This window comes from Microcebus murinus, chromosome 1 (genome assembly GCF_040939455.1).
Source record: "Microcebus murinus isolate Inina chromosome 1, M.murinus_Inina_mat1.0, whole genome shotgun sequence".
In the NCBI taxonomy this organism is placed as follows: Eukaryota; Metazoa; Chordata; class Mammalia; order Primates; family Cheirogaleidae; genus Microcebus; species Microcebus murinus.
In genome coordinates, this window is record NC_134104.1 from 57,436,767 (window position 1) to 57,457,835 (window position 21,069).

A 21,069-nucleotide genomic window follows, 5' to 3' on the forward strand; every position below is an offset into this window, starting at 1 on the left:
CTTCAGAGCTTGGTGTTTGGTCTGGTGCTTTGTAGGCACTCAGGGGCTTTCAGATGAATGAAGGGAGGGAGGATGGGTCAGTAGTAGGACCTGGTGATGAGCAAGGAGCTCCAGACAAGTGCCAACCAATCCCTTTCCAGGGGTTCACCTTCTCTGCATTCCCGACTCTCATGGGTCACTGTGCACAAAAAAGCTAGCTCACTCTTCTGGTCTCCTCTGCTTCTACTGGGCCATGAAAACTAAGCCAGAATTCAACAAAGTCTCAGTCCAGATAAACAAGATAAAACAAATAAAATTAGAGGAGAAGACCTCATTCAATGGAAAGTTGCTCTGTTTGTCCAAGACCTTTGTCCTATCCGTGTATCATCCTCAAAGTAAATGCTTCTCATTCACTCGCTCATTAGATTTCAAGTGAAGTAAGTTCCTGGTCTGTAAGTTCCCACGCTTGTAAGTTTCTCTTACTGTTGCACATTCTTCAGCAGGATGAAGTCAGAGGACCCCAGAACAGTTCTTCATCGGTAATAAGTTCTGCAGAGTCTTGGGTGTTACACAGATGCCCTTTTTGGATAAAGGCTAAAAGGCTGATTTTAAAAATGTACATTGAGACAAAACTTAAAAACAATAGACGGACTAATTGTAATCAAAAGACAAGTGTACTTCTAACCACATTTTTGTTTATTTTAAAATGTATTTCCTTCATGGTCTTTCTTGTGGTTCAGCCTATGTAGTTTGTGTACTTGTTGGAACCTTATGTGTTTTTGACATGGTTTTTGCTGAACTTGATTTTTCCGAGACCCTCTTTCCCCATGTGCTCAGCCTTTCCTTCCCATCTGCAGCCGACCAGTTTCGGTGGCAGAAGAGGCCACATCTGCTTCCTGTAGGCCCCTGGCAGAGAAGCATGCAGTGGTGTCTCCTGCTGCTCTGGGCCCAGGGGCTGAGGCAGGCTGCCCTCACCTCAGGTAAGGCCTGAAATCTGGCAGAGCAGGGACCGGGAGACAGCAAGGTTGAGCTTGGCGGGAAGACCAGGGTGCCTGTGTAGGGAAGGTTCCGAGTGCACGTCACATCTGTTTTAAGGAAGGAAGTGTAATTTTCAGAGTCTTGTGTACCCTCATGTGAGAAAGGCAATCTCTGAGAAGGAGCTAAAAGTTCTGTTTTGGGTGGCAGATGAAGGACTTTGTAGACCCTTGGGGTTGGGGGTGCCTTGCTGGCTGGCACAGTCAAAGAAAAAAGAAGGCATCAGGAAGGAGGAATTATCGGCTTGCTTTTAGAAACTCACTCCTGCTCCATCTTCTTTTCTTTTGTCCTGAGGAACCTTCCGGAAAAGCATTGTAAGTAGTTCTCTGTGGACCAAAAATACCTTCTTCACAGATGACAGAGATTCTACCATTACAGACTGAATATTTGTTAAATTTATTTCTTCTATATCAAAAATCTTACACAAATATTTCTGAGGGAGAAGGACATAGTGCTTCAAATCACAGTATATATTAGTTTTTATGTTGCTCTGTGAACCTTCTGAGGGTGAGGAGATGCCCAAGGCTGCTGAGGGCAGGTGAGTTTTGAAGGGGGTGGTTTTGTCTGGGAGAAGCTGTTTCTTGCTGAGCCTCCTTTCCTTTGGGTTTCTTGGCTTTCTTGAAGGCTTTTCCAGGTACCCCAAATGACAAGCAACCAAACAGCCAGGTTGTATTTCAAAGGATAATGCATGCAGCACGGAATTAGGCTGCTGGAAGGTACGAAGAAACAGAAGAGGTGATGTCAGCTGACAAGGGCTTGTATTCCAAGTGGGGAGACAAGATAAGCCCATGAGAATAATCAACCGGCTATCTGTGAAGCTCTAGGACACAGTGCAGGCGTAGAGTGGGAACGGAGAAGGGAGCCCGGGCAGGGCTGAGGGCCTAGAAGAGGTGACTGGCCTTCACGGGCAGGCGAGCAAGGAGCAGATGGGTGGCTGGAGCAGAGGTGCATGGACAACAGGTGGGACTGGGACGCTTGAATACAAACATGGGGAGGAGTTTCCCTTGAAATGGGGGAAACAGAAAGCAATTATAGTCTATGTGGGGGAGCGACAGAGTGGACTGGAGAAACTATCATTCCAACAACCAATTCTGGCCTCAATGCCACTTAGAATTTCTATAGGACAGTTGAAGGCTGGCTGTTGACCTGGGACTCATGTGTGCATTTTCTTCTTTCCTAGGAGCTATGACAGGCATGGTAGTAACAACAGGGAACATCTCTGTAGAGGAAGGTGGCTCTGTCATCTTACAATGCCACCTCTCCTCCACCAGGGCTGAAGTGACCCAGATCAACTGGGAGCAGCAGGACCAGCTTCTGGCCATTTGTCATGCTGACCTTGGGTGGCACATCCCCCCAGCCTTTAGAGACCGAGTGGCCCCAGGCCCCAGACTGGGCCTCACCCTCCGGTGGCTGACCACAAATGACACAGGAGAATATTTCTGCATCTACCATACCTACCCTGATGGGATTTACAAGGGAAGAATCTTTTTGGAGGTCCTCAGAAGCTCAGGTATTCCTGGACAAGCTGGCTGATGAAACACTTCCTCTAGCATAGACAATGCCATCCTGAAACACCATGTGGAACAGGGCTTCTCAGTTCTGGATGGCATTTGAATCACCTGGGAACTCTTAAATACTACTGATGCTGGGGCCCACACCCAGACCAATTAAATCAGAATCTCTAGGGGAAGAGCTAGGATGAGATGTTCTAAAAGCATCCCAGTTAATTATAGTGGGTGGCCAGGACTGAGAACCACTGTTCTTGCATAAGAAGCACATTTTATCTTGCTAGGAAGACCTGTCGCTTAGGTGCTGAGATTGTGTGCAAATTGTTCTCATTCATTGGTTTATCAATCATTCAAAGTAGAATTCACTGCTAAGTTTATAAAGATTAGAACTGGCTAAAAACAAAGCATAGCATGTGCCAAGTGTAAATGTACAGTACTTTACATCTGTGTGCTACTTCAAAGTTTTCAAAATGCCCTTATATTCATTATCCAGCTGGACATTTAAACCAATTCCCCAGAAGTTGGGAAAGGATTAGTGTCGTAGCTGAGGGACAGTATAGCCCTGTGGTTAAGAGCTCAGGCTGGCAGACAACCTGGGTCCAAAACCTGGCTCTGCTGCTCACTTCAGACAGGATTGCTCGGCTTCTCTGTGCCTCAGTTTTCCCATCTGTGAAAAGAGGATGGATGTAAGGCCTTATGAGGGGCTAACAGAGGATGGAATTACCAACTACAAGAAAGTGTCCTTAGAACAGTGCCTGGACCGTGGTAAGTGCTATGTCAGTGATGGAGGCCGAAGCTGGGGCTTGGAGTTGCTCAGCGTGGTAGAGTTGATTTTAACCCAGGTGTTCTGATTCCACTAAACTCTACCCTCAGAACTTCTATTACTGCCATAAATTGTGTTGGAGATGAAGTTTTAGGAGTTTACAAAATATGGGCAAACTGAGAAGACACAAAGTTACCTTAAAGTTTCCTTTCAAGTGTTACTTCTTGGCTGGTTCCCACATAGACCAAATGAAACACACAGTTAAGAGCACAGGTGCTGGAATCACACCGCCCAAGGTCTACTATTGCCATCAATCCCGGTAATCTGGGTAAATTATGTAACTTTTCCTCATTTTCTCATCTATAAAATGTGATGAATAATCTCACGAGTTGATATAAGTAAGGCCTTAGAACAGTGCTAGGCACATAAGCTTAATTTCACACATGCTAGTTATTATGCTATTTCTTGCCTCAGGTTAGAGGGCGCCTGGAACAATGAACAGGGCAGGGGACCTGGATTCCAGCAAGAGTAACTAAATGATTGTCTTGACCCTTTGGGCTCTTTCTCCGAGCGTCACATGCCCAAGGGCCCACCATCAGCCTGCGGGAAATGGAGTGAGTTCAGGTGGAAGCCCCTTGTGGGATAGAGGGCGCGGAACTGTCTGCGCATGTCCAGGCCAGGACATTCAGGGACTGATGATCCTGACAAGTGTGCTTCTCCCCGAGGCCACAGTGGTACAGCTATTCCCCAGCGAGAAAATGCATAAATGAAGGTGCAAATTTCTTCCCTGTGTCTCAGGGACCACCTGGGGAGAGAGATCAGAAGTTGTCCTCTTGGATGCCTGTTCAGCTTCCCCTCAAAGCCTGTGTGTCTCCAACCTTTTTGTCATTGCAGCTCCAGAGAGCATCACTGGTCACTTGCATCTCTCTTCTTGTTTCTCAGGTGGCCAGTTGCTTACCCAGGACACCAGCTCTCCTTTAATCACTTGCATTAACTCCAACCTTGACTTCTTTGTAGCTCTAACCTCAGACCTTAGTCCACGTTCCTGTCCTAACACTAACTATAATATTTAAGCTATTTCTAACCTTAACGCTAAAATTGAAATTAACCCTAAAGCTAACCTGGCTCATAGACACAGGTTTAAGTAGTCCTTATGCGGAGTCTGCCCCTTCCCGCCCTGCACGCAGTGATGTTGCTGCACTTCCCCAGGGCTGCTTCTGTTTCAAAGACCTCGAAGTCTTTGTTCTGTGAATGTAACCATGAATGGAGGAATTGGTGCTTTAATTTCAAACCAAAAATTCCTAATGAAGTTGATATTCCTAATATCCCCAATTTCCCTCCTGTCTTAATTGTGTCTCTGAATTATCCTTAAACCTAATCAAACTCATTATCATAATCTTCCCTAAACTTTGTCATGTTTTAAACCCCATCTATCTTCATTTATCCCCAACCTGTAAGAGCACCTCACCCTCACCCTGACCCCCCGCCCTGACCTGTGGCCCACTCTGACCACATGCCCTTCTCTGGTCCTATGGCCAGCCCTCTGCAGCTCCTTTGATCCCCTGCAGTGTGTTCTCCATGACCAACTTGCCTCCCGCCTGCCCTCTTTCCTCCTGAGCTAACATCATGGCTGTGGTCCTCCAGGGGCTGTCTTGGTCTATGGTGACCTCACAGCAGGAGGAACATGTTCTGGGGAATTTGGATTCTGCAGCCATTGCCCTTGTCTTAGGGAATTTGAGTCCTTAGCCACTTTCCCAGCAATCTTAGAGGGACTTCTGCTACACCTTCTCCTTTCAAGACTCTTCCCTAGACACCTGGGTCTTTCCCTGAGCTCCTGGGGAGGAGGTAGGAATGGGATTGGGATGAAGCAGCCTGAACCCTTCTTCCTACAGCTCAGGACACATTGGGCCAATTGTGTCATTTTTCTTATACTCTCCTTGGATTAAATATGACTCATCTCTTTAGAACTCCCCTCCTGCCTCTCTCTTACTCCCTACATTTACATTTTATGTCAGTGAAATTTACTTGTTTATGCTTTCATTCATGCCACAAATATTTATTGAGCTTGTACTATGCATCAGGTGCTGAGAAAACAGCAAAGGATAAGGCAGCAGAGCTTAGCTGGAAATAAGTGTTACAGGCTTAAGGTGAAAGGTTATTTGTAATTTTAATTATTAATTAAACATATTTTATTGGTATGATTATATATATGAAGTTTAGTAAAAGAAAATGTTCACTCTCTGGGTTTCTTCCTGGATGGTATTATTTGTTTCATTTCTGATTACCTGTTTCATTTGTTTTCATTTCTGAATTGATTTGTTTCAATTCTGATTACCAGAAATGATTTTGTGGTATAGAGGTAAGGAGTGTTAAAAATGATCCATTTTGGTGTCAAATACATGACATATGCCACTGCTTAAGAGCTCAGTTATAGATTTCATGATGGGCCAGGTGTGTGCTCTGCTGTCCGAAGAGTTGGGCTTACAGATTCCAGTCCTGTGGTTAGAAAAAGGACCTGGCCAAGTCCCACCTCTGTGCCATGGTGTTGAGGCTTCTTCCCTGGGGAAGGCAGCTCTGTGTCTGGCCTCTGCCACTCACCTCTGTTTTGTCCTCCCTCTAGTGGCTGAGCACAGCGCCGGGATCCAGATGCCATTGCTTGGAGCCGTTGCCACAGTGCTGGTGGCCACCTGCACAGCAGTCGTCGGGGTGGTCGTGTTGGCTAGAAAGGTAATGGCTCTGGCTGCACATCTCAGTCCCGGCTACCCCCGCCCCTGCCACCCTGGTCCTTTCAGGTTCTCTTTCTGTTGCGAGAGAGCCCCACATGTGATCTCCCCCATCGCTCCTCTGTGCGGGATAAGAAATGAACACTCCAAAAATTTAGAGGTAAAGGCTGCATGACACAGTCAACAGGTTATAAATCCTCTGTTACTTGAGCTTAAGAGGTTGTGTGGCTGAAAGAGTAATGGATGGGGAATTGAAAGATTGAGTTTCTAGTTTTGGCACTGAGTGTATGATTTTTAGGGAAGATACTTAATCTTTCCAGGTCTCCATTGTTTTCCATATATAAAATAAGGATTTGTCTTAATCCCTTTTCTGCTGCTGTAACAGAATACCACAGACTGGGAAATTTATAAAGAAAAGAAGTTTATTTGGCTCACAGTTCTGGAGGCTGGGAAGTCCAAGAGCATAGTGCACCTGGAAAAGGGCATCCCATGGTGGAAGGCATCACATCATGAGTGAGTGTGTGTATGAGACACAGAGACAAATGGGGCCAAGATTATCCCTTTTATTAGGAGCCCACTCCAGAGATAACTAACTCCCAAGATAACTGTATTAGTCCCATTATAGGGGCAGAGCCTTCATGGCCTAGTCATCTTTTTAAAGTCTCACCTCTTAGTACTATTATAATGGTAATTAAGTTTCCAACACATGGACTTTGCGGGACACATTCAAACCATTGCAGGATTATAATTCTACTTGCTGTATATCACACAGTTGAGATGAACAGGAAGCATATTTCATGTGAAAGCTTTATAAATAATGAAGAGATGTATTAATACCCTATTGTATCATAAACTGATAGCTATTGATTGAGATGAGTGAAAGAATGTCCACTCTTAGTTTTGTGTGCTTTCTTGGGTATTTTAAGTTATCCCAGGTTGGCTTAATTCAAGTCACCACACAAGCATTTTGGGTGACTCAACAATCTTGTGATTCACAACACTATCTTCCACCTTTACCCTGGATCCTCCTCCATAGACCCTGACCCACTTTCCCTCCAACTCTGATTCCATTCAATTAACAACTCAGTTCTGCAGCCCAATACAGTCATGTGTCCCTTAATGATGGAGGCATGTTCTGAGAAATGCATCATTAAGCACCACATAAGAGTCCACTGACACAAACCTAGATGGCATAGTCCACTACACACCCAGGCTATAGGCTACAAGCCTGTACAGCACGCTACTGTACTGAATCGTGTAGACAATTGTAACACAATGGGAAGAATTCATATATCTAAACATAGAAAAGGTACAGCAAAAACATAATATAAAAAATAAAAAATGGTATAACTGTATAGGACGGTTACCAGGAATGGAGCTTGCAGGATTGGAAGTTGTGCTGGGTGAGTCAGTGAGTGAGTGGTGAGTGAATGTGAAGGCCTAGGACATTACTGTACACTACTGTAGACTTTATAAACACTGAACACTGAGATTACACTAAATTTATAAAAACATATTTTCTTTCTTTAATAATAAATTAATCTTAGCTCACTGTAACTCTTTTACTTTATAAACTTCTACATTTTTAAACATTTTGACTCTTTTGAAATAACACTTAGCTTAAAACGCAAACATACTATACAGCTGTACAAAAATATTTTCCTTCTTTATATCTTTATTCTATAAACTTCTTTCTATTTAAAAAATATTTATTTTTTACTTTTTAAACTTTAAACTAAAAACTTTTAAACTTTTTACTTTTTAAACCTTTAAACTTTTAAACTTTAAACTAAAAACTAAGGCAAACACACACATGAGCCTAGACCCTTTACCCTGGACTCTCCTCCCTAGACCCTGGGAGGGGTCAGGATCATCAATATCACTGTCTTCCGCCTCTACATCTTGTCCCTCTTGCTCCCATCTTCAGGAGCAATAACATGCATGAAGCTCTCACCTCCTATGACAACAATGCCTTCTTCTGGAACACCCCCTGAAGGACTTGCCTGAGGCTGTTTGACAGCTAGCTGCTTCTTCTTTTTTTTTTTTTTACATATAGGTAGAAGGAGTATACCTAAAATGACAATAAAAGCATAGTATAGTAAATACATAAACCAGTAACATAGTCATTTGTTATTATTATCAAGTATTATGTTCTGTACATAATTGCATACATTTATAGGACTGGAAGTGCAGTAGATTTGCAGTATCACCACAACACACGGGAGTAATGCATTATGCTACAATGTTAGGATGGCTAGGGTGTCACCAGGGAATAGGAGTTTTTCAGTTCTTTTATAATCTTATGGAACCACTATCATTTATGTGGTCTGTTGTTTATCAAAACAATGTTATGCTGCACATTGCTGCATTACCCTCTCTGGACTATGGTGCTATTACTCATATATATAGATTTATAGCTACCATATTATTTTTCTCATAATCTCCCCCCTATTCTCTCTTGCTCTCTTTTGAATTAAGATTATATTTATTATTAAAAAGATCTGTTTGCTAGTTATGCATTCCTTTGTTATTCTTTTAGTAGTTACATTAAATATACCCCCGATTTATTGAAGTTTAATATAAATGAGTACTTTTATCATCTTTTAGATCAGGCATCCTCAAACTATGGCTCGTGGGCCACATGCGGCCCGCCAAGGACATTTATCTGGGCCCGCTGGGTGTTTTTGCCGCTGCTGCCTGTCCTGCTTAGCAGCGGACTTGTCCAGGGCCCGCAGTGCGCATGTGTGGAATGTGAGCCGCACTCTCCAACGGCCCTCTGAGGGGCTGAGGGACAGTGAAAAGGCTCCCTGTTTAAAAAGTTTGAGGACCCCAGTTTCAGATTATGTAAGAACCTTATAGCACATTAACTTTTTGTCTTTGCCCCCAACTTATTGCTAATATTATCATACATTTTAGTTCTCTCCAAATTTTAAATACCCCAAATTATTATTACAGTTTTCTAAGTCATTATTCATCCAGATTTACCCTTTCTGTAGCTCTTCACTCTTTCCTGCATGCATTGTCTTGCAACTGGGATCATTTTCCTTTCACCTGAAGAATACCCCGTAATATTTCCTTTTGTGCAGGTCTGCTCGTGATGAATTATTTTGGTTTTTGTTTGCTTAAAAATGTCTTTATTTTTCCTGAATTTAAAAATGGTATATTTGTTTTGCTGAGTGTAGAATTCTCTATTGGCAGCTATTGCCTTTTAGTACATGGAAGATATTCTGGCTTCCTACATTTCTGTTGAGAAAACAGGTTTTATGTTTGCTCCTTTGAAGATATTTTTCTTTCTTCTGGTTCTTTTAAAATTTTCTTGTCATTGGATTTTAGCAATTGTACAATGATATAATTAGGTCTAATTATCTTTTAATTTATTCTGTTTGGCATTTGAAATACTTTTTGAATCTGTGGCTTGATGTCTTTTGTCAGTTTTGGGTCATTCCTGGCCATTATCTCTTTATATATTGCTTCTCCATTCTTGTTTTCTTCGTCTTCTGGAGCTCTAATTACAGATATTTTAGACATTTTCACTTTTTCCTCACATGTCTCTTATTCTCTTTTTGTATTTTCCTTCCATCTGTCTTGTCATATTTTAGAGTGGATGGTTTCTTTTGACATATCTTCCAGGTTACCAAATATCTTCTTTGATGTATCTAATCTTTGTTTAAATAGTTTACAGTCTGCCAAAATTCTTGATATGGTCTTTTAATTCCTTGATACTATTAATCAACTATTATTAATTGGACCCTCTGGGTTCTTTTCCCATTGTCTATTTTTACTTGATTTTTGTTCGTATCTTCTTGACTATTTGGTACTTTTCATTGAGTGCTATGCATTTTACATGAAAAAAAAATGTGACAATGATTTGAAGTTCTTGATAATATCATCCTCCTCCAGAGAGGATTCCCTTCCACTTCTGGCAGGTGGCTAGTCTGGAAGCACTGGTAATTTCAGGTCACCTTGATTAAATCAGTGTTCGGAGGATTTAAAGCTGTACTTCAGTTTCTGTTACTCCCTTACTCCTAGGGTGTGGTCTTTTGGGATCCCAATTAAAAGCCTGGGGTGTTCTCCCCTCTTTAGTGGTTTCTGAACTCCAAATTTTGCCCCTCCAGCCAGAAGCTTATCTGCCTCTCAGCCAACTTTTAGTCAATTGCCTCCAGGAGAAAATGTCCCCAAATGCTCCTCTCATCTCTCTGGGTTTTACTCTTCTTGTGGATCTTGCTCCCAGTCTACAGATTCCTCACAGATTTGGAAGAACCCTAATTTCTTCAAACAGATGTTTCTAATATTTTGTTTGATGTTTCTAGCTGTTTTCAGGGAAGGATTGGTTCAAAGCAACATATTCAACCACAGTTCCACCAGGAACAGACTCCTTTGATGCTGTATTTCATATCTGCATTCAAAGCACAACGGGTTTATAGCTGGCCCACCTACTCTGAACCTTGGGCTCTTTGGGTTAGGACTCCTGCCTGAGTTCTAGCCCCTCGCTATCCAATGTCTGACCAGCCACTTGGCCTCCATCTGACTGGGTCACTTGCCAGGCCCAGAAATGGAGGGATTTGGGCAGTTTTGTATTCTTAGGCCCTGGTTCCATCTTGCTTGCTTTTTGTGAGTTTTAACCTTCTTTTTCTCTTTCTTCCTCTCCCAGAGAAGGACCAACCTTTGATTTTCTTTTCTTTTTAGTTTAACTTCTACTTGACTTTTTTACTCTCATTTCTCAAAACCATAGAGACCTGATTCCTTCTTCAGACCTCAGAGTTGGATCTTGCTAATTTGGTTCAGAAGAAACTAAAGAGAGTCTCCAAATTATAGGAAGAGATCTCATAATTGGTGATTCCCTATGAAAGATATACAAGGCATTATACCAACAGATGATAGCCTGGTCTTCCAGTTTGCCTGTAAAAATCTCTGTTGTCTTATGATCTAAACCCTCACTTCCTAGTTTTAAGAAAACCTACCTGGTTCATAGAGATGTGGCTACTTATTCTTTATTATTCAACAGACCTGGCTGAACAAGTTGCTGGGACCCAGCAGTGGCTGAGATGTGGCAGGTGCTATCAAGGAAGCCAATGATATATAGTTATTTTCATTTATGTCTTGCCTATCACAATAGACATAATTAGAAAATAAAACCTCTAGGGGAAGATGAGGACAAGAAAAGTGATTGGCTAGAGGGGAGAGGTGAAGAAAATGACGCTTGATCTCTGAGCTGGGAAGGGAGTGCTCTGGTGGTTGGTGAACAGATTCCTCTGCTGTTGCCAGTGTTCTGCTACTGTGGAATGGATCAAGAGTTCTTTAGAAGAACACATTTTCCTGCTCAGGATTCAAGTCTGGTTAATTTTCATGCCAGGCATCTGGACTAACTTTAGTCACCTGGGGAGTAGAGAAAGAGGAAGAGGTGAAAAGAGAGTCCAGAGGTGGTCAGGCCCTGCTGCTCCCCTTCCTGGCCATCTCTGATGTTTACACTGCTTCCTGTCTAGTTCAGGTCCTCTCTGTGTCTTTCCTGTACTTTGGCTGTAGCCTCCAGTCTCGTCTCTGTCCTTGCTCAAAGCATTTTATATTTGCATTAGTCAATGTCCCAGCAGAGAACACATGGTACTCCCAAATTGGGCTGTTTGAGGACAGTTTAATAAGGGGATTTACAAAGATCTAGGCAGGATGTAACGAAACCTCCAGGAGGAATGTAGCCCTGTGTTGAAATCACCTCTAGTTCTTTAGGGGAGAGGGTGATTACTGGAACCTGAAGGAGAGAGGTATGTGGAGGGAGCAACCTTAAGAAGTGCTGAAATCTTTGATTGAGGGTCACAACCAGTCCAAAGCCACCCTGCAGAGAGAATGCAGGGGGATACACACCCTCACCTTGCCCTCCTTCCTTCCATTCCCCTGCTGTTGCTCTGCATTGACTGAACCCGAACTGAAGCTGGAGGAAGAGGAATCTATGGATGTAGTACATGTAGTACAGTCTTCGTGGGGACAGAATAGGGTGGAGAAGGTTGGGGAGTGGGGCTGAGGGGTAAACAGATGGTATCCATATCAGCACTGTTCATAGGCCTGGAAACTGGGCAAAGAATCTTGACTTTCCATGGGGTTGGCTGGCCTCAGCCTTCTGTCAGATATTCTTGATCTATTTTGATGATATATATATAAGCAATATCCTTGTTGGTTGCAAATCTGTGTTTCCCCTGGGAATACTGTGCTCTGGCAGCCACCTTGGTGTCCCCATGGGTCAGGCTTCCTTGGCTCCTTGCAGTAATTACCTCCACTTTGTTTCTTAAGTGCTGCCATCTGCCCTGATCCTATTTTAGGATCCCCTCATCCCCACTGCTACAGGGATCCAGTTCTGTAAAAGCATCTCCTACTTCAGCCCCAGCCTGTAGAGGAGCAATAGCACTGGACCCCTCAGTGACACTGGCACTGTCCTCATCAGCATGTTCCTCCCATCTTAGGAAAAGGGGTGTTCTCTGGATCTTCCCTAGGAGATCGATCCAACATAATCAGCTGTTGGATTTTTGAAATTAATTAGTGCAGGAATTGGCAAAGTTTCTCTGTAAAGGGCCAGATAAGAAGTCTTTTAGGCTTTGTGGGCCATATGGTCTCTGTTGCGACAATTAAACTCTGCCATTGTAGTGTGAAAGTGCTATAGACAATATGTAAATGGATGAGTATGGCTCCATTCCAATAAACCTTTATTTATAAACATTGAAATTTTAATTTCATATAATTTTTATGAGCCATGAAATAATACTGTTTTTTTAAAGGTTTTTTCCCCAACCACTTGAAAATGTAAAACTACATTTAGTTCATGGGCTTTACAAAACCCATGGTCTCAGTGTGCCAATCCCTGATTTAGTAGGTTCATTCCAGCATTCTCACTTCTCTGAGCATTTTGTTTCCTTCTTCTGTAGTTTGCTGAAAGACTGTTGGCATCTCTATTGACATCACTACATTAGACTTCTCTCCAGGGGCCCTTGTGAGGATGTTCAAACTTGAGTCATGGGATGTCCCAATATTGACATGTTCTCCCTCCTCCAGTCTTAAATTCTACCCTCCCACCCTGATCCATCACCTTCAGAGTTCACTCCCAGGCATCCTCTCCCAGTTCTTGCTGGCACATGTTAGCCCTGTCCTTTAGCATTAATATATAACCTTTTTCTTACTTTAGCAGACCCAGCACTTCCTCAGTTTGTGGCTGAGATTTTACCCAATTTATTGGTCTGGTGACCGGTAGGGGAGGTGGAGGCGGGTTTTGGGCAAGGCTTATCTTCCATCAAGAGGAAGTGGGCCACTTCTGCAGCTGCAGATGGCACAAGAAGCAGGTGGCTCATGGTTCTCAAGCACATCTACCCAGAGATCCTCCTTCCAAACTGAGGACCGCCCCCTTTCCTATCAAGACACTCGTCTGCCCTTGGACAATAGGACCCCAGGCTCTCTGGCCTTGAAACTCCAGGAATTATACCACTGCTCAACCCCTTGGGTTCTCAGGCCTTTGATTTTGGCATAGGAGACTTGCTGAGGCTTAGAATCCAGCCTTCTTTGAAGTTCTGTCCCTCTTATACCTAGCTCCTGTACCTGGTCTTCACCTGCTGGAGATGAGCGTCTCTTAAATGCTGCCAGGGAGGAGCTGTAACTTTCACACCTTAAGTTGCTGATAATCTGAGCCTGTCATTTTCTCTCTTTAGTGCATCAGGGGAATTTAGTAAAAGCCAAGGCTGAGTCCTAATAGTTACTATTTACCTTATACGTCTCAAATGCCAGAGTCATTGCACCAGCTCATAATCCCCTTCCATCTGTGCCCCATTCCATATTACCACCAGCCATGGGGGTCCGTACCACCATCCAGCTGGTGAAGGATCCCACTCCCTAGTCGTATCCTTAAAGGCTGCCTTCTGGGACCAATCCCAGAGCAACTGTTTTAGAGCAGGTCCCCAGAAATAGAGCCTGACATACAAATTCTGGTAAGAGTGATTTATTGGGATGGACTCTCAGGTAAAGGATGCAGTACAGGGCTAAGAAAGCTCATTGTAGACATGATCTCAGCTGTAGACTTGGTTGAAGCAATATTGCACGGAGTTGGTTGCACCTGGAGGCATGGAGCTGGCTTTTTGAAATTCCACCTTGATCAGTCATTGACTATGGGCTGCTCACCAGGGAGGACCCCAGAGCTCCCCAGAGAAGGGACTGCTGTGAGCCTATAGCCCATACTCCCAGCATCTGGGAAATAGGAGTTCTGGTCAGGTGGATCTGAGCTGTATTAGTCAGGGCTCTCCAGATAGACAGAACCAATAGATTGATAGATGAGAGGGGATTTATTAGGGGAATTGGTTCATGTGACTGTAGAGGCTGACAAGCCTCACAACAGGCCATCTGCAAGCTGGAGACCCTGGGATGCCAATAGTGTGGCTCAGTTAAAGTCCAAAAGCCTGAGAACCAGGGAAGCTGATGGTGTAATTCTCAGTCCAAGGCCTAAGGCCTGAGAACCCAAGGGGTTGGGCAGTGGTGTAAGTCCTGGAGTCTCAAGGCCAGAGAGCCTGGGGTCCTAATGTCCAAGGGCAGGAGAAGAGTATGTCCCAGCTCCAGAACAAAGAGAGACCAATTCACCTTTCCTCTCTTTTTGCTCCATCTGGGCTGCCAGCCCAGATGGTACTTAGTCACATTGAGGGTGGATCTTCCATATTCAGTCCACTCACTCACATGACAATCTCTGGAAACACATCGCAGACACACCCAAAATTTATGTTCTACCAAATCTCTGGGTATCTCTTGGTATCCCTTAATCCAGTTAAGTTGGCTCCTAAAATTAACCATCACAGGCACCAACAGCATTCTCTACAGACCCTGAGAGCCAGTAGATTGCATTATTGAGGAGAATGATCTTTGGAATCAGACAGACCAAATTTGAGTCCTGGCTCTACCATTTGAGTAGCCATATCACTTAACTTTGCGGAGCCTCAGTTTCTTCATCTGTAAGATGGGGATAATTATGGTTGTGCCCTCATACGGTTGTGGGTAAACTTAAGTCCAATAATTCATGTAAGGCATTTGGCATTTTTTCTGGAGTGTATTAATAACGATTATTTATTAAGTTCTTATAATTATTATAAATTTTATTTACTATAGTATCCCATAATACCTGGTACTCAATAAATGGTTATATTGCATACATTTATTATGAACAATGAATAAATATTATTTGCTAAGCAGCTATGCAGAAAGTGCCCCTATGGTATGTTCTATGTGGGAAAGGAGTGACACATGTATCCAGCTCTTGGACAATGACTCTGCCAACCCCACTGTCCATTTTCCTTACGTTACTCTGAGAGGACAATGTTTGTCCTGGGAGGACCCAGCTACCATCTCTGTGGCTCCTTTTTGTCCTTTAGGACAACATCAGTACATTAATTCCAGACTTATTTTTATGCTAATTACAATTACAGAGTCCCCCACGCAGGATGGAATGAAAATAGAACAGCTGAGGGGCCCAACTCAGGAGTCTGTGAATTTCCCAGAGGACTTCTGGAGGTCAAAACAGTCTTTAGATCAAAAGGCACAGTGGCCAGTCTCACCAAGAATGGGAACAAGAACACATGAGCACAAGAGGTCACAAGCAGTTGAGAAAGGATTGAGTATTCGCATTTAAAAAATGGATTGGATTGCATCAAGGCATGTAGTAGTTCTTTTAAGCACAGCATCAGCATGAGCTCTGATGACCCCCTTTTTCTTTATACTTAGGTTAAGGTTCAGCCAGTTCTACTTAAAAAGGAATGAATGATACTGTACTTGGGGAAAGGCCGCTGGCTCATGCATGTGCTTCTGAGACTATGGTCTCTCCTTAGGCCCAGCTCCTGAGGTCTGCAGTGATGCTCCATCCCTAACTTTTGATATTTGTTCACAGTGCATATCCACAGGGCCCTGGTCACCCTCCTTCTCAGCTCCTTCCTCATGTTTGTGCACCGCTGGGCTTGACACTAGCTGGTGCTGGTGCTGGTGCTGGTGCTGGTGTTTCCTATCTTTGAAGCAGAGGGGAGTGGGCAGAATGAGATTTGGTGTGTATTTGTTGCTGTTATTTTCTAAGCCTATGGCTCTTTGTGATTCTGTCACTTGGACTTGTGCGTTAGAGGAGTCCCCAGTAAGGCTGAGAGGGTGTCGACTTTGCACTGGGATGCCAGTTAGCATTTCTTCTGCAATCCTACTTGTGCCTGCTGTCCTTTGATTTCTCTGTCTTAGCACCAGCCTCACCTATAATGCTGTGATATTGCTGTGATAGCTGACTTCCCACCCTTGATTTTACTCAACAGACTTCATTCTTCTGTCCTGTGGCCCCATAAGTGCAATTTTCTGGCCATGAGTCCCTACTTTGATTTGGAAAATCAGATTCTTTTAGGTATAGGACTGTAGAATAATATGTGTGTGTGTGTGTGTGCGCGTGCGCATTTCAGTCCTAAGATATACTCTGAGCATCAGTTATGGGCTCTGAGTCTACAGAGAGGAATATAGCACAGATGAATGTAACTCCCTATAAGAGGACAGGGAAGGCTTCTTGGATAGTATGCTGTGAAGCTGAGTCTGGAAGAATGAGTAGACTACTTTTCAAGGAACTGCAGGGAATGGATAATGGGTACAGCATATATAAAACTGGGGAGGGAGCCAAGAAACAGTGCATGGCATTCGAGAAGCTGTAGGATGACAGGCAGTTTGGCTGAGGAGAAAGAGCACAGCCTACTAGAGTCATACTAACCTGAGCCAGAATTGGATTTGCTCCTGGGTGAGTGACTACACCTGTCTGTGACTGTTAGCTCATTCAAAAGTAGAAACTTCAATAGAGTTGTGCTGAGATTTCATAAAGAAACCAGCCCAGACCCTGCTCACAGCAGATTCTTAATAAATGGTAGCTCTCTGGCATTCTAGGGTACTTCTGTACCCCAGAAGTTGGGGTACATTGGGTGAGAAGCATGGCAGGTGATGAAGCTGGAAAGGTGAATGGGACCAAGTCACAAAGGATATTTTTGGGGAGCATCACAGTCTCTGTCAGGAAATGGAGCGAAATTATGGATTTGCTTCCCAGAGGAATGTCCTATTGTACAAAAAAATTTTATACAATTTAAGGAGATTTGCAAATCCCCCGAAGTCCACCTGTGCATCCCATGTACTCTTGCTATACACAGTGGGGGCCACTGAAGGGTTTGAGGCAGAAGTATGGATTGATCCAATTTTAATTTATGAAAATTCATTCTTCTGGTGGCTGTGTGGAGTTGTACTAGCAGTTAGAGGGGGCTCAGAGGCAGCAAGGATGAAGTCGGGGTGAGAGAGAAGACATGGATGTAGGGTCAGAAAAGAGGAAGTAGATTTCAGAGCCCCTTGGGAGTAAAACTGGATGGGGTTTTATGGGTGAATAGAGTTTAACATTAGCTCCAGGTTCTGATCAGCTGGTGCCGTAAGGCACGATAGAAAATGTAGGGCAAGAGCAATTTTGGGGGAGGGAATATGGTGGTTTCACTTGAGACAAGTTGGGTCTGAGCTCGCTGTGAGTCAGCAGGCAGTGTCCAGTGGGCACTTGGGTCTGGAGCCGGGGTAGAAGCCTGGGATAGTTTGGGTAGAGATTTGGGAATATTCAGAGGATGGGTGGTCGTTGGAGGTGTACGGATGGAGATAAATGGGTGAAGTAACTTGGAGGGGGCGTTGAATGTGAGAAAGCAGAGAGCAGGACCCTGGGGAACCCCATGGTGTGGGGAGCTGATGTGAAAAGAGAAAAGGGGCAGGCCCGGCTGAAGATGCAGGTGGGGTTCAAAGGAGGAGGAGGAGGAAGGGGAAGAGGGGAAGGAACAGGAGGAGGAGAAGCAGGAGAAAGTGACGCCCCAGGAGTCAGGGAAGGAGAACATTTTGAAAAGGAAGAGATCAGCAGTGTCAAGTGCAGCAAAGGGCAAGAGACAACAGAGGATGAAAGGTCCTCACGAGGCTCCGTGCATCGGAGGAAATGGGGTGTGCAGCACGGCGTGTGCATAGCAAGCGTGGTTCAGTGGGTGGTTAGTGTTGAAATCCAGCTGTAAAAGGTCGAGAAACTACGGGCTAGGGAATGGGTGTTGGTGAGAACACAAATTTGTGTGTGAGTGTGGAAGAAAAGGAGAGAGAGACGTTATAACTCTCAGTCTGTGTCATATCGGGGAGCAAATTCTGACTCACGTCCTCACATACTCACTTTGCAGTTGGTTTGTTTTTAGAAATCTCTCAGAATCCGTTCTGTGGAAAGTGACCTCAGGAGGACACCAGCTGAACGGGAGCAACGGAGTCCCCGAGTCCCCGCGTCCCCTGGGAGCTGCGTCCAGGCAGAAGCCGGCCCTGCTGGCCCCTGCGGAGAGCAGAGGAGAGACGACTACGCTGAGCCGCACGACTACTTTAACGTCCTGAGTTACAGAAGCCTGGGGAGCTTCAGCTTCCTATCAGAGACTGGTTAGGGCCAGAGAGGCGTCTTCTGGGAGGCCTTTGCTGTTAGCGGCGGCCGTACAAGCTGCTGTATCCTCCATCAGTGTGTGTGTGTGTACTCAGGGGAGTAAATGAACGTCATTCTCTTCCCACCTTCATTTCCTCTCCCCTTTCTTTCGTCCCAGGATGGCAGACCTGGGGTAAGTAGTGTGTATCTTGATCGTGAATGTTAAAAAAAACTTGACCTGGTTTTGAATCTGGCAGTTTGAGCAGAACCCATGGCTCTGAGAAACACATTCCTCTTAATGGCACTGGGCAGGGTTTGGGGCTACCGGGTTTTGTGGCGGGTGACGAGGATGGGATGACTGCAGAGCCACCCTCGTCTCATTTTCACTGTCATTTTCATTAACATTCACTTATTCGAGGCATGTAGTGAACAAGGCATGTTATGAATAAGGCATGATATCAGGCTTTATGGGGAGATTCCAGGATGACTCAACCTCGGTCTCTGCTCTTAGGAACTTACAGTTAAGTGGGGAGATAACATTCACATTAAAAGGTAATATGCAGTTAAGGGTACACGATGCAGGCCTTCGGGAAGAGATGTCGGTTTGGGGCGAGGTGGCCAGGGTAGGCTGATCTGTGGGGAAGTGTTGGGGAGCACAGAGGGAACCCTGAGGCTGGCCTGGTGGGAGCGGGAGCTTTGTCTGGGGACCTTGTGGGAACTAAGGCCGGCGCAGCTGTACGTGCCACAGGGAAGGCCTTGGCACCAAGGGCGCCAGCGCGCTTCAGATTTTACTCTCCGGGCAGGCATTTCAGGCCTCCCTTTGCTGTGGTGAACTCAAGCGTGTGAGCGACCGCCCGACTCACAGGACCCAGGCCCGGCCAGCTGTGCGTGGGAGGCCCACAGGAAATGGCACAGTTGCGCCACAGTTACCCCGGCCCCAGTACGAAGAGGTCAGAGAGTGAATAAAAGTGTTCAAAGAAGCTAGTTTGAGGGTGTATATTTTCTAAACCCTCTATCAGCCCCTCCTTTTTTCCCCCCTAGGAAAAGTCCCTATTTTAAAAATCCAGATTTTACTTTTGGTGGGAAAGAGATTCTTTTTTCAAATGCTCAGCGATGCACTCACCCAGATAAGGCTAACTGAGGCTCAAATGCCAAGACGTGGCTGCCTCCATGGACACATGCCATTTCCTGTGGTCTTCCCCCGAGCGGGCGGCTGGACGAGCCTGGGGCCTGTGAGTCAGGCCGTGGCTAATGCATTCTGAGTCCACTGCAACAAAAGCAGACTTGAAATGCTGGCCTAGAGAGTAAAACCTGAGGTTCACGGGCTCCGGTGGTGGCAAGGACCTCCTTCCCTATGGGACGCTCAGCTCCCTAGCCTCAGTTCCCACAAGTCAAGGTGCCTGCTCCCACCAGACCCGCCTCATGGTTCCTTTTGTGCTCATTTCTGCTTAACTAACATTCAGGCTGAATCTTGAAGACTTTTATCCTTCCACCACCTCTCTTCGAGGGATGAGCAGGGAGGCCGGATTTACCGTGACTGATTGTCTATCATGGGCACAGGCACCGAGACAGGAAGTGAAGCAAGGCCGTGTCTTGCCGATGGTTAAAATGAAGTGTGGCCCTGCTCCCTAAGAATTAGGCCAAGAAGACACTTCAACTCCTACTCCTCCTTGGATTTCTATTTGTATTTCCCTCAATTTTTCTACCAACGGGTATGTAGTTAGGAGCAATGAACTGAATTCTGTCCAGAGCTCCAAGTCCTTTAGAAGAAGGATAAATGCATGTAAAAAATGTTGCTTGCTGTGGCAATTCACAGTGCTTTTCTTGCAAAACTAGTACCAGTTGGTTGGGAGTAAAACAGAATTCACAAATTGAAAATGAACCAAAGGGTAATGACAAAAAGGGAGTGGTATTTTGATTTGGGGGAGAGTTATATTGGGCCTAGGTTGGACTGAGAGTTGGGTGTTATTTAACATAATTATGGTAATTGGGAAACATTTATAAATACCATTGGGACGGTGATAAAATACAAAAGGGCCTATAGATGTTAGAAATGGGTCAGGTTACTAAAATGAGATTCAGTCTGACAGAAAATAAACTTTAAAGCAGAATTCACCCAACTAGGTTCTCCTCTGAGAACCAGAGAAGACAATCCACTAAAAGCCAGATTCTCAGAGGCATGCATAAGCCTGCATGGTAGCCACTTTTCACACGTAGCTATTGACCACTTGAGATGGGATTAGTCCACATCGAGATGTCCTGTGCTATAAGTATAAAGTACACATTAGATTTCTGAAACAAATGTGAATAATAAGAATGTAAACTATCTCATAAGTAATTTAAGAATATGGATCACATGTCAAAATAGTACTATTTTGGACATATTGGGTTAAATAAAATATATTAAAATTAATTTCAACTAGTTCTTTTTACTTCTTTAATGTGGCCACTATGGCTCTCAGTATATTTTTAGTGGACCGTGCAGCTCTGGTCTCCAAATCCAAGCTAACTTGGTTCCTAGGGAGGGTGTCTATCTATGAATGTCGGTCTCTGTCTCTGTTTGATTCAAAATTGTGTTTGAGGAAGATTTTCCCTCTTATTACGTCTTGTGAGAAATATATAGGAGAAGATCAC

At 44.4% G+C, this 21,069-nt stretch overlaps 1 protein-coding gene across 1 annotated transcript; it reads left to right on the plus strand.

The window, feature by feature from the left end:
* The first annotated feature begins 698 nt into the window (after positions 1-698).
* On the plus strand, positions 699-20,859 carry TIGIT (T cell immunoreceptor with Ig and ITIM domains). The gene is given in 5 exon segments (XM_012787564.2): positions 699-741; positions 744-959; positions 2,195-2,524; positions 5,906-6,012; positions 18,227-20,859. Coding segments are annotated over 5 exon segments (930 nt in total). The 3' UTR covers positions 18,461-20,859.
* Positions 20,860-21,069: the final 210 nt, after the last annotated feature.